Source organism: Podarcis filfolensis (assembly GCF_964270895.1).
Source record: "Podarcis filfolensis genome assembly, chromosome: 2".
Lineage (NCBI taxonomy): Eukaryota > Metazoa > Chordata > Lepidosauria > Squamata > Lacertidae > Podarcis > Podarcis filfolensis.
In genome coordinates, this window is record NC_139605.1 from 106,325,723 (window position 1) to 106,339,350 (window position 13,628).

At 46.0% G+C, this 13,628-nt stretch overlaps 1 protein-coding gene across 2 annotated transcripts in view; it reads right to left on the reverse strand.

The window, feature by feature from the left end:
• STXBP4 (syntaxin binding protein 4) overlaps window positions 1-13,628 on the reverse strand; it is a 151,652-nt gene that overhangs the window by 101,352 nt on the left and 36,672 nt on the right. For both annotated transcript variants that reach the window (XM_083598760.1, XM_083598761.1), the window contains exons 10-11: window positions 13,000-13,112; window positions 12,127-12,216 (exon numbers count right to left, since the gene is read on the reverse strand). In XM_083598760.1, the coding sequence (XP_083454886.1) occupies window positions 12,127-12,216; window positions 13,000-13,112 (203 nt within the window). The remainder of the gene's footprint in view (window positions 1-12,126; window positions 12,217-12,999; window positions 13,113-13,628) is intronic.

The window sequence follows — 13,628 nt, forward strand, 5'->3', positions numbered from 1 at the left end:
GTTCCCCGCAGGGCTCTCCAAGCTGCGGATAGCAGCCTGCTGCCCCGTGCGAGGGGCGCTCTGCTTCAGAGCGCCCCTCACGCGGGGCAGACATTCGCAGCTTGGGGAGCCCTGCAGGAGTTCCCCGCGCCTTCTCCTCTGTTCCCGGACCTGTCCTGAAGGCTTGCGGTGGGAGAAGGGCTTTCCTCCCCACCGCCAACATTCAGAATGCTGTTCTGAATGTTGGCGGTGGGGAGGAAAAACCCTCCTCCCACCGCAAGCCCCGGGAACAGAGGAGAAGCGCTGCACGCCTTCTCCTCTGTTCCCGGACCTCCCACCGCAAGCCTTCAGGACAGGTCCGGGAACAGAGGAGAAGGCGCGCTGCGCTTCCCCGCTGTCCCCGGAGATTTCCCATAGGGAAATTCGTCTTGCGAAGCCGCTAAAAAATCGGAAAACCCTTTCGTCTTGCGGGTTTTTCGTTTAGCGAGGCATTCGACTTGCGGGGCACCACTGTACTGGCAGATTCTGCAGCCGCCCCTCCCCAAAACAGCTCTCTATTTAACCCTCTTACGTTTTAACCCAAAACTGCTCAAGTGTTTTACTTTTAAGGAAAAGCAGCATTTCTCTCTATATTTCTATCTCATTTGAAGTATCAGAAATAAAGAACTTCTACTGGTCTGTCTCTTAAGGGGACCAATGAGGACCTTTTAGAAAGCAGATTTGCTCCTTTGTTGTCCCAGACTGCTGACCTCATACTACCAGACAGTGGCGTAGCGTGGGGGGTGCAGGGGGGGCGGGCGCACCGGGCGCAACATCTGGGGGTTAGGGTTAGGGTGCACAAATCCACGGATTAGGGGGCGCAAATTACTTGCCTTGCCCCGGGTGCTGACAACCCACGCTACGCCACTGCTACCAGAGCATATTTGAGCCAAATCTCTGAAGTTCTTACTGAGTTTTTGCCAGTTTTATTGCAGAGTCAGAACACCCAGGAGGGAGGGCAAGACAATCTCTACCACTGCTTCCAAGATAACAGAGTGGGGGTTATCATTTTGCTGCTTTGATTATTTACTTGTTATTAAAGGTAAAGGACCCCTGACCATTAGGTCTAGTCATGACCAACTCTGGGGTTGTGGCGCTCATCTCGCTTTATTGGCCGAGGGAGGCAGCGTACAGCTTCTGGGTCATGCGGCCAGCATGACTAAGCCGCTTCTGGCGAACCAGAGCAGCACACAGAAACGCCGTTTACCTTCCCGCCGGAGTGGTACCTATTTATTTACTTGCACTTTGACGTGCTTTCGAACTGCTAGGTGGGCAGGAGCTGGGACCGAGCAATGGGAGCTTACCCCGTTGCGGGGATTCGAACCACCTACCTTCTGATCGGCAAGTCGTAGGCTCTGTGGTTTAACCCATAGCGCCACCCATGTCCCTACAAAACACTCTGTGAGGTGAGTGGGGCTGAGAGACTTCAGAGAAGCGTGACTAGCCCAAGGTCACCCAGCAGCTGCATGTGGAGGAGCGGAGACGCGAACCCGGTTCACCAGATTACAAGTCTACCTCTCTTAACCACTACACCACACTGGCTCTCTTACTTGTTATTACCCTGTATTTAATTATGTGAACTGCCCTGAGATCTTTTGATGAAAGGTGGTATATAAAACTAATAAATAAAATACTACTAATAAGAGAGTGGCCTTTCAGAATGAAGGCATTGGCCAGCTATGATCTAGAATAATAGAATCAAAGAATTGTAGCACTGGAAAGGACCCTAAGGGTCATCTATAGTCCAACCCCCTGAGATACAGGAACCTCAGCTAAAGCATCCATGACAGATGGCCATCCAATCTCTGCTTAAAAACCTCCAAGGAAGAAGAGTCCGCAACCTCCTGAGGGAGACCGTTCCACTGCCCAACAGCTCTTACTGTCAGAAGGTTTTTCCCGTATGTTTAGTCAGAATCTCCTTTCTTGTAACTTAAAGCCATTGGTTCGAGTCCTACCCACAAAAGCAGGAGAAAGCAAGGTTGTTCCCTCTTCCATGTGAGTGACAGCCCTTGAGATATCTGAAGGTGGCTATCGTATCTCATGTACAGTATTAAGTCTTATTCGCTAACGTGGCGTTTGCCTCCTAGGATGGGTTATAAGGAAAGGGTTAAAATAGGTGTGATGTGATTGGCCAGTGAGAATGCAAGGGGGGGAATAAAAGTTAGAGTGGGAGGTTTTGAAAGTCAGTTGAGGTTTGGGAGTTGAGGGTTGAGGTCTGGGAGTTGAGGGTTGAGGTCTGGGGGTTGAAGAAGGAAGAGGGAGGTTTAGGTGTGGGTTGGTAGAGTTGTATTGTGAGAGAGTGAGAGGAATTGTTAAGTGTAGTCAGATAGATAGTTGGGAATAATCAGTTTGAAGTTGTTAGGAACTAAGATTAAGAAACTGTCAAGAAAAAATAACTGTAACCATAAGCTTGTTCCTGCATTTAAAAATAAACTTGATTATTTGTTTATGTTAACAACTGACTGGACTCTGTGTGTCCCCGTGAGAAGCGGGGTGGTGGCAGTGGAAAAAGCAATCGCAGTGGCGGCACAGGGTCAATAGACCATCAAACGTCTGGGGGCCCTGTGTGTGATCGCCACAGCTTCCTCAATGGAAGACCGTAAGAGCCTGTTGGATCGGGCAACAGGCATCTTGTGGACCACTGTGAGAACAGGATTCTGGCATGTAGGAAACTGATATATATATATATATACAGGATGCTCCAGCCTGAGGGAACATTCTTGTAAAAGGGTAAAAGAGTATAGGGAAATGATCCATAATGAATAGAAAAAAATGTTTAAAAGTACTCCCCCCCAAAAAAACCCCCAAAAAACCCCAGAGTCATTTCTGTTGGGGATAATTCAGACTGAAATCCCCAGCTGCCATAAAAGGTGATTTATGTATGCCACTACTGCGGCCCATGTTTCATTAGCCCCAAAATGGAAAACGAGCGAGGTCCCAACCAAATAAGAATGGCAACTGAAGTTGACAAAATATGCACAACTTGCAGACTTAACATATAGAATAAGAGAACAAGAGCAACATACATTTAAAGAAGATTGGAAAATGTTTTATTGAATATATAGGAAATAATTGTGTACAGCTGAAAACGCTGGCAGGATTAAGATGAATTCAACAGTGTAAATAAGTTTTGATGGATGCAATAACGGAATAGCGAAAGGTATAGTTTTTGTTGCCTTTGTCCATGGAGTTTTCTTGGCAGGGATACTGGAGTGGCTTGCCGGTTCCTGCTCCAGGTGGATCACGTTTGGTCAAAACTCTCCACTATGACCTGTTCATCTTGGGCGGCCCTGCGCAGCATAGTTCATAGCTTCTCTGAGTTATTCAAGCCCCTTCACCACGGTAAGGCAGTGAGAGCTGGACCATAAAGAAGGCTGATCGCCAAAGAATTGATGCTTTTGAATTATGGTGCTGGAGGAGACTCTTGAGAGTCCCATGGACTGCAAGAAGATCAAACCTCTCCATTCTTGAGGAAATCAGCCCTGAGTGCTCACTGGAAGGACAGATCGTGAAGCTGAGGCTCCAATACTTTGGCCACCTCATGAGAAGAGAAGACTCCCTGGAAAAGACCCTGATGTTGGGAAAGATGGAGGGCACAAGGAGAAGGGGATGACAGAGGATGAGATGGTTGGATAGTGTTCTCAAAGCTACCAGCATGAGTTTGACCAAACTGCGGGAGGCAGTGGAAGACAGGAGTGCCTGGCGTGCTCTGGTCCAGGGGGTCACGAAGAGTCGGACACGACTAAACGACTAAACAACAACAACAACAACATAGTTTTTGTAAAATGTGCAGGGATTTATGATATGTAAAATGAATCACGGAAAGAGAAGAAAGGAAGTCACTGATATCTTAAGGATGTCAAACGAGTATTTTAAATTACAAAACAAAACAAAAATTATTTATTTATTTATATATTTTAAAAGAACAGGGTGTTGGCTTGTGGAAAACCAGCAAGTAGGGAACCAGTGCACTCTCCCCTCCTGTGGCTTCCAGCAACTGGTAATCAGAAGCACTACTACTTCTGACCATGGAGGTAGAGCAAAGCCAGCACAGCCCTCAGGCACTGATAGCCTTATCCTCCATGAATTTGTCCAATCCTTTGTTAAAGCCATGTTTGTGGCTATCACTATCTTCTCCTCCTTTAACTATACTCTGTGTGAAGAAGCACTTCCTATTATCTGTCCTGAGGTTCGTTCCAAAGCCTGGTGCAGCGGCGCCTTCCATACACTGTGGACTCCAATTCCCATCAGCCCCAGCCAGCATGGCCAATGGTCAGGGATCATGGGAGTTGGAGTCCAACGACAACTGGAGAACCACAGGTTTCCCATCCCTGGGACAGGGGGGTGGTAGCAGGCAGGGCTTTCCCCTGCCCCAGGCAGAACTCCCTGGAACTCAGTTCCGGCACTCTTAAAAAAAGAATGAGACACAAATGGAGATCTGACAATCAACCTATTGAACTTCAATGTCTAACATCCCTGGTAGAGGACAAGGATCCTGAGATCACATTAAGGGTAGCCAAATTCTGCGCGATTACCATAAAACTTAGGGAACAAGCTGTGCTATCATAATGATTAAGGTTTTAAATGATAATTTTAGGTTATATGTTAGTGACTAAGTTTTAATTTATATATTTTTTAACTGTGGCTATATCTGTATTGTCCCTGTTATACCTAATTGTAGATTCAAATGTGTCCTATCATGTTTTATGACTTCCTTGATATTGTATGTGGGCTGGAACTGGTCTGTAACCGAAATAATAAAATTCATTAATTCATTCAGTTCCGGCACCAATCAGATGGGTGCCATTGCCATTATAAGAGAAAAAGGGAAGCGTTCAAGGTGAGCTCCAGCAACCTCTTTTTCTAGGGAAAAAAAATAGCAATGGCAGGCATATAAAAGCTGAGATGACAACAAGAAAAAATGGTTTTGGAGAGCAATAGCAGGAGCTCACATTCTACCACAAAGGCTAACATTTTAAATCCCAAAGAGACAAATCAATGTGTCAGTTAATTGCAGCAAGCTATTATCATCTGACGGCTTGTCTGTAGACCAAAGGAAACACAGCAGCAGCTTCATTCACCCCTACCCTCCCACATGTCAATGGGCATGTAACAATACTACAGCATGTTATGGAATCTTCAACAAGAGAGAGTGACCCACTACCCTAATTTTATAGGCAGTCATCATCAGAAGGAAGTACCGTATTTTTCGCTCTATAAGACACACTTTTCCCCCTCCAAAAATGAAGGGGGAAAGTGTGTGCGTCCTATGGAGCGAATGCAGGCTTCAGAAAGCTATCCGCAAGCCTGCGGAGCCCAGCAGGAACTCCTGCTGGGCTCCGCAGGCTTGCGGATAGCTGCCTGCAGCCCGAAGCCCGGGAAGGGTGGCGCTGTATACCCTGGGCTTCGGGCAGCTCTCCGCCGGGCTCCCAAGGCTTGCGGATAGCAGCCTGCTGTCCCCGAAGCCAAAACAGCGAGACGGGGCGCTGCGCAGCCCTCTGTCTCGCTGTTCAAACTTCGGGATGGCTGCACAAAGCCTCCGCAGGGTGATGGGGTGAAGGCACCCCGCCGTCCTGCAGAGGCTACAAAGGATGCCCCCCGAAGCCTCAATCCTTTGGAGTGCAACTGCGCTCCAAAGGCTTCAGGGATCTTTGAGGCTGGCGGTGGGGGAAAGCAGTGCTTCCCCCCACCGCCAGCCTCACAAGCTCGGGGGGCAGCGGCAAGGCCTGCTCTTGAACGCACCTTGAACACACCTTGTTTCTGAGGGGGAGAACAAGACCCCCCCTATTCTCCCCCTCCTATGGTCCGGTGCGTCCTATGGTCCGGTGCGTCCAACAGAGCGAAAAATACGGTAATTATGCACATAGAGAGAAAGAAAGACAGGCAGACAGACAGAGTGGGTGGGAGACCTTGGTCCTGAACACTCCTAGCTGCACCATCCACCCACCCCAGATTGTGACTTCATTCTGAGTGTTGACTGGAACACCACCAATTCCAGGTGCTACAACAGGGTAGGGCTGGGCAATATATCGTCCAAAACTTGTTTGAAGTCCATGGCTTGATCTCAGTTTCATAGTTTTTGACCTGGCAATATACAGTGGTACCTCGGGTTACAGACGCTTCAGGTTACAGACTCCACTAACCCAGAAATAGTACCTCGGGTTAAGAGCTTTGCTTCAGGATGGGAACAGAAATCGTGCTCCGGCAGCGCAGCGGCAGCAGGAGGCCCCATTAGCTAAAGTGGTGCTTCAGGTTAAGATCGGTTTCAGGTTAAGAACAGACCTCCAGAACGAATTAAGTTCTTAACCCAAGGTACCACTGCATTGCGAATCATGATGTGTCTGTCTGTGCTAAGCAAAAATCACAATGTGGGGGAAACCATGAAGTCAGCCGACGCCTCTGCATAGCTCCATCCTTATTTCAGACATTGTGATTTATCAGTGAATCGCAATGTTTAGCTGGCAATATATATGGCGATGTTGAAAACCAGGCATCGCCCAGTCCTGCAACAGAGGATGCAACTCGCTGCCAGCGACTCTTGCTTACGGGCTTGAGTTAGGGTACCTGTGTTGCTGCTTTGAAATCAGGGTGTCCTATGCAAACCCCCACAAAGCAGCTCAGGGCAGGTTTTGCCACTTTCTTACAATGACAAAGAGTGGGGGCAACTCAGTCCTGAAAGTTAACCCTCTAATCTAGCAGCTCTTCCTTCCATCTCACATGCTTGGGGTGACAACAGTTGTGATTGCGCAGTTCTAAGAGAGCAGAAAGGGAGATGGGTGGTGCTGTGGGTTAAACCAAAGCCTAGGACTTGACGATCAGAAGGTCGGCGGTTCGAATCCCTGGGACGGGGTGAGCTCCCGTTGCTCGGTCCCTGCTCCTGCCAACCTAGCAGTTCGAAAGCACGCTAGTGCAAGTAGATAAATAGGTACCGCTCCGGCGGGAAGGTAAACGGCGTTTCCGTGTGGTGCTCTGGTTCACCAGAAGCAGCTTAGTCATGCTGGCCACATGACCCGGAAGCTGTATGCTGGCTCCCTTGGCCAATAAAGCGAGATGAGCGCTGCAACCCCAGAGTGGGTCACGTTTCCCAGGACATTCAGCACAGATTTAAATCAAACCCCAGCTTTCCCGGGTCACTAATCCAGTGCTGCCAACACCACACACTTCACTCGTTCCCATTAATATCTATGTGTTGTGCATGTGTTTGCAGAAGCAGGAGTTCTTTGGCTCCAGGATATTAAGTTGCTTTGTGAGCACTGTCAGGGTTGCAGGCTCTTAGATCGTCAGTCCAGACCTCTGATCAATAGCAATTATTTACTTCACAGGTCCACCTGAAATAATCAAGCCAAGGGGTGACCTAAATTGGTTGGAAGACGATGACCTGTATGCTTTCAATTGGAGGGAGGAAAAATCATTAAACTAGTGTGCTCCTCTCAGCCACACAGAGGAGCAGCCAGTATTTCCTGCTCTTCCTTTCCCCTTCTTTCTGCAAACATGGCCTAGACGTTCTCTCTTTTTTATTTATGGATGTGGCTGTCACACGAATAAACAGCGAGCACAGGTCGCTTAAATATAAACAGGTGCCAGTTCTGTTACAAAAGGGGGGAGTAGGGAATTATTGCCCTTTCCTCTCTTAATGGCATCTCAAAGCAGTAAAACTGGCCCCTTGACATCATCGTGAAACACGTTTTTAATCACGGAGCCTTTGATGCATAAACGCTGTGTCATCAGCCAATGTCGTCTTCTTCTCGCTAACAACTGCCATGAAAGGGAGAGGAAGCAGAAGTCAGGCCTGAATAGCTTGGTGAACTTTGAAAGAAAGAACTAGGGATCAAGTTTTCATTTTCCCTCCTCTCCTCTCCTCTCCACCCATCCCTTTTCCTTTTGTGTCGTGTCCTTCGGACTGCAAGCCTAAAGTCAGGGACTGTATTTCTGATCACTGCAAGCCTCTCTGTGAGACTGTTTTCAGCTGAAAAGCGGAGCAAAAATTCTTTTAGACAAATATATAATCTAAGCGGGTGGCGCTGTGGGTTAAACCACAGAGCCTAGGACTTGCCGATCAGAAGGTCGGCGGTTCGAATCCCCACAATGGGGTGAGCTCCCGTTGCTTGGTCCCTGCTCCTGCCAACCTAGCAGTTCAAAAATGCCTCAAAGTGTAAGTAGATAAATAGGTACCACTCCGGCAGGAAGCTAAACGGTGTTTCCGTGCGCTGTTCTGGTTCGCCAGAAGTGGCTTAGTCATGCTGGCCACATGACCCGGAAACTGTACGCCGGCTCCCTCGGCCAATAAAGCGAGATGAGCGCTGCAACCCCAGAGTCGGCCACAACTGGACCTAATGGTCAGGGGTCCCTTTACCTTTACCTATAATCTAAGCACCTGTCAGATGCTGCTGGTGGTTGCTCTTGAGTAACCAGGCAGGACTCTGACCTGTCTTTTACAGGTTTTATTGTGCAAACTATTTACAGTGCAGATCTACAAAGTTCATGTCCGTCTTAGTCACTTGCAGCATCCGGGAGTGACCCCTTCCGGCTTCTCCTCTAACATAAGAACTTCGACACCTCAAACCTCTGCCTCCCTTCCTTGCATTTCACCCCTCTGCGCAAGCTGGCCAGCTCAGCGAGGCGCTGGGGCTCTCGGCAGCATCCTCGAGCCCTTTCCTCACCTGGTTGGCCCCTTCCCTCTCTTCTCCACTGGAGGTGTGGCTTTTCCCACCGCTGGAAGAGCAACTGCTCCTCAGGAGTTTTGGAGGCTCTCTGTATCCCAACAGCTCCCCCCCGCCTCCCTCCCCTGTTCCGATGGCAGTCCCCTGACAGCAGCCCTGAGGAACTATGTCACAAAATGCGCTGAGCCAATAAACTCCCCCCCCCCCCGTGCACCTTTTGAGATTTCATTTCTTCTTCTCCCTGCCAACAGAAATAGTGGAAATGAATCCCTGAGAGACTGTACTTCCTGACTTTACAGCTGACTGTGAATTCTGTCTAAAGTCTTACACTCCAAAATCCAAGAAGACCTACTACTAAATGATCAAAAGGAAAGCAGTGTAGTAGCAAATTAAAAACATTTCAGCTGTAGCAGAGGTAGCAACAGCAATAACAGCGGTTGCCAGCACTGAGGACTTATTGTGCAAGTCTACGGAGACTTCTATCCTGCGGGCGAGTCCAAGGGACATAATCAGAAATGTTCTTTTATTACTGAACAAATTAAGTCTTACTACAGTCAGTCGCACAGGAACAGTGATTATTCCATGAAGCTGGCAGAGCACTACTGAAATCTAAATTACAGAGTAGGAAACCTTCTGCCAGTAGAAAATTAAAGAATGCCTATAATAAGTAACAGTTTAAAGAGAGGTTTGTCCCTCCCAATCTCTTTTTCCAAAAGCACTCGTGTAAGAATGGCAATATATACCTTACTTATTGCTTGGAACCTTATCTCCATGCGACGTAAAAGAAAATCAGTTTTATGGAATGGACAATTAAATGAACAAACAAACTTCCCAAGCTACCAAAGATGAACTTACCACCGATTGGTGAGATTTGGATTAAAAACATATAAAGGGAGGGCAAAATTGACATGCAAACTACAAGACAAGGACAACTGTGACTTCAAAGAAGAATGGGAACCTTTTACAAATTATCTAAAAAAACAACAAAATGAATTGGACTCCCTGGCAGGTTTTGAATAAACATACACACATTTATTGAGGGACAACATAGAAGATAGATAATATAAGAATGTATACAGTTTTATAATATGCAGAAGTTAACATTGGATGAGAAATCAGAGAGAGGAGCTGAGGAAAGTCGTAGGGGGGAGAGAGGGAGGGAGGGGGAGGGGGAAAATGGGGCAGAAACAAGGGAAATGATTTGTTTTGATAATTTGCTATGTTGAAATTGTTAGTAATTTTTTTTTAAAAAAAAACCACACACATATAAATGGAGGAGGAAGAGATATCATTTAGAAAGCTAGGAGTCCTTTAAAGACAATGAGAAAATAAAAACAGGATGAAAGCAGGTCTGCAATGTTTCGTTTGATTAATTGATTAGATCAGGGTTCCCCAACTTGGATCTCCAGTTTTTGGACTACATTTCCCATCATCCCTGACCACTGAGTCATGCTAGCTAGAGATGATGGGAGTTGTAGTTCAAAAACAAATGGAGACCCAAGTTTGGGAAACTCTGGATTAGAAAGATGTTTGGAGCCATTTAAAAAAGTGCCCCTGATGAACTGGGGGGATATTTAAAAGCATTTCCCAACATTTGTTTCCTGTCTTTTGCCCAAAAAGCAGATATGCATACATCCCTTTATTCTCACAATAGTAATGCCAGATACGTTAGGCTAAGAGATACTATCTGGTCAAAGGTTAGCCACTAGGTTTGCTGTTAGCTAGTTAGTCCCTGATACAAGTCCCACACTGTAACCCAGCAATACTCCAATGCGGTGCCCTTCAGGGTTATGGTCTGCAAGCATATGAGGCTACTACCTTGCTAAAGCTTAGGTACCTCGGGATACAGACACTTCAGGTTACAGACTCCGCTAACCCAGAAACAGTACCTCGGGTTAAGAACTTTGCTTCAGGATGAGAACAGAAATCGTGCTCCAGCGGCGCAGCGGCAGCAGGAGGCCCCATTATCTAAAGTGGTGCTTCAGGTTAAGAACAGTTTCAGGTTAAGTACGGACCTCCGGAACGAATTAAGTACTTAACCGAGGTACCACTCTACAGGGCTGCCTTCAGATGTCGCCTAAAGGTTATATAGTTACCATCTCCTTGATATCTGATGGGAGGGTGTTCCACAGGGTGTTCCACAGGGAGGGGGCCACAACTGAGAAGGCCCCCTATCTAGTTCCCCGTAGCATCGGTTCAGAACAGGTCAAGAACGGACCTCCGGAACGAATCAAGTTCTTAACCCGAGATACCACTGTAGGTCTGGATGGTCTCTTTTACTCCTGAAGGGACGCAGGGGGCACTGCGGTCTAAACCACTGAGCCTCTTGGGCTTGCCCAAGGTCAGCGGTTTGAATCCGCGCAACGGGGTGAGCTCCTGTTGCTCTGTCCCATCTCCTGCCAACCTAGCAGTTCGAAAGCACGCCAGTGCAAGCAGATAAATAGGCACCACTGCAGCAGGAAGGTAAACAGCGTTTCCGTGCCCTCTGGTTTCCATCACGGTGTCCCGTTGCACCAGAGGCGGTTTAGTCATACTGGCCACATGACCTGGAAAGCTGTCTGTGGACAAACACCAGCTCCCTCGGCCTGAAAGCGAGATGAGCGCCGCAACCCCATAGTCGCCTTTGACTGGACTGAACCGTCCAGGGGGTCCTTTACCTTTACCCCTGAAACCATTTGAATGTCTTAGACTGAGAGTCCCTAAGGGAAAAGACTTACAGTGGTACCTCAGGTTAAGTACTTAATTCGTTCCGGAGGTCTGTTCTTAACCTGAAACTGTTCTTAACCTGAAGCACCACTCTAGCTAATGGGGCCTCCTACTGCCGCCGCGCCGCCGGAGCACGATTTCTGTTCTCATCCTGAAGCAAAGTTCTTAACCCAAGATACTATTTCTGGATTAGCAGAGTCTGTAACCTGAAGCGTATGTAACCTGAAGCGTATGTAACCCGAGGTACCACTGTACTAACTGTAGGCCACTTGAAGCCCATAAGTGGGGCAGGCTCATATACATATGCGCGCGCGCGCACACACACACACACACACACACACATATAAACAATGGTTGAGTTGGACCTTCCTTGGAGAAGCAGAAACAGTTATCCCATCTATTTCTCAAAATCAAGCCAAATAATTTTAACTCAGTGGGGTCAACATGGTATAAAGAATACACAAACTCCAGTTGCTACGCTCCTTCAAATTTATTTTAATGCATTCCATTTAAAAATCCACTTTTTAAAAACCAAAAAGTACTTGCATTATAGGGGTGCCATATTTCAAAAAGTGAAAATTGAGTTGTTGGCAAGGTTTTTTGGCAAGGTTATTGAGTTTTTGTTGTTTCTTGTTTCGTTTTACAGTTAACTGGCTATGTCCAGTAAATTCCAGATGTATGGCAACCCTATACTTGGAGGGATGAGTATATTTTGTTTCAGATGAGCAAAGCAAACTATTACCTTCAATTTGCATATTTCTTCTAAAGCTTCACTTCTCTCTTTCTTAAGTTCTTCCAATTCCTCTCTTTGCAAAGGATCACAGGAGACAAACTGGATGCATTGAAATATTGGGGGGGGGGGAGCGGGGATTGTTAACAAAGAAATTTTGGAATAATTAGGTCAGTTTTATCCATGATGATACTTAAACACCTACATTGTATAACACCTACATTAACCATTAATGCTTTAAGATTATATAAAATGATGCTATTTTTATTGTTATTGCTTTGTGGAGACAATAATAATAATAATAATAATAATAATAATAATAATAGTAATAATAATAATAGTAATAATAGTAGTAGTAATAATAATAATAATAATAATAATAATAATAATAATATAAACCAACTTAATCCAGTCTTATTAAGAGATTTGCCTGCTACTCCAATGAATTAACTTAATTTGCAAAATCAGCAAGTACAAATTGAAGCAGAATAATTAGAAGAGAATTCAACAAGCTGGCCTTCAAACATATTTGTGTGTGTGTGTTTATCAAAGCCCTAAGTTATTGCTTAATAGCCGATGGTTTTTAGAAGAAGCTAACAAGACAATTTCATTTTAAAATGCAAGGTTGAACAGGGGTTTGCAATATTAAATTCGTAAAATCAACCATTAGAAAGGCACAAAACTAAAGGGAAGAAAACCCAACAATATACTAGCAGGAGAAGGACAATACAGGACAGCTGTATGAAATAAAAGTAAGAAATTATTATTGTTACTATCTATTCATTTATTCAGTGAACAGATGGATGGATTCAATGAATAATTAAATAAATTAATAATCGAAGTCCAGATCAATGTGCAGAGCTCCATAGCAGACACATTACTTACCTGTGAATCTAGTAACTGGGCAATTTCGTGAGCATTAAATGCTGCCTGTCCTTGGGCATCACCTGCCCCATCTAGCTGTAAACAGAATAGGTTTCTTGCCACCTGGACAAAATCTGAAACAGAGGCTAAGTGAGCATGAACATGTCTGATCAATGGCAAAAGAAGCCATTTCAAGATTGCACCCAACTTTTAGCTGCCTGTTGAACAATTGCTATGTTTTCTCGATGTTCCCCAAGTTTCTCCCCATCACCCATTTCCTGTAAAACACTAGCTATGAATTGCACGTAGGGAAATCTGTAAGCATACAAAATGACAGCCGGGTTTTTAACAAGTTAGCTAGGTTAATTGCCATCAGTGTTATGTTAGCTAAAAAGGCTCGAATTAGATGAGAGACCTGTGGATTCACACACATTCTCCTCTCACTTACAGGCACTGAGCTCATTTAGCTACTTCCTCTTCGGAACAACCCATAGTTTCCCATTAAATCAGGCATAGGCAAACTCGGCCCTCCAGATGTTTTGGGACTATAACTCCCATCATCCCTGACCACTGGTCCTGTTAGCTAGGGATGATGGGAGTTGTAGTCCCAAAACATCTAGAGGGCTGAGTTTGCCTATGCCTGCGTTAAA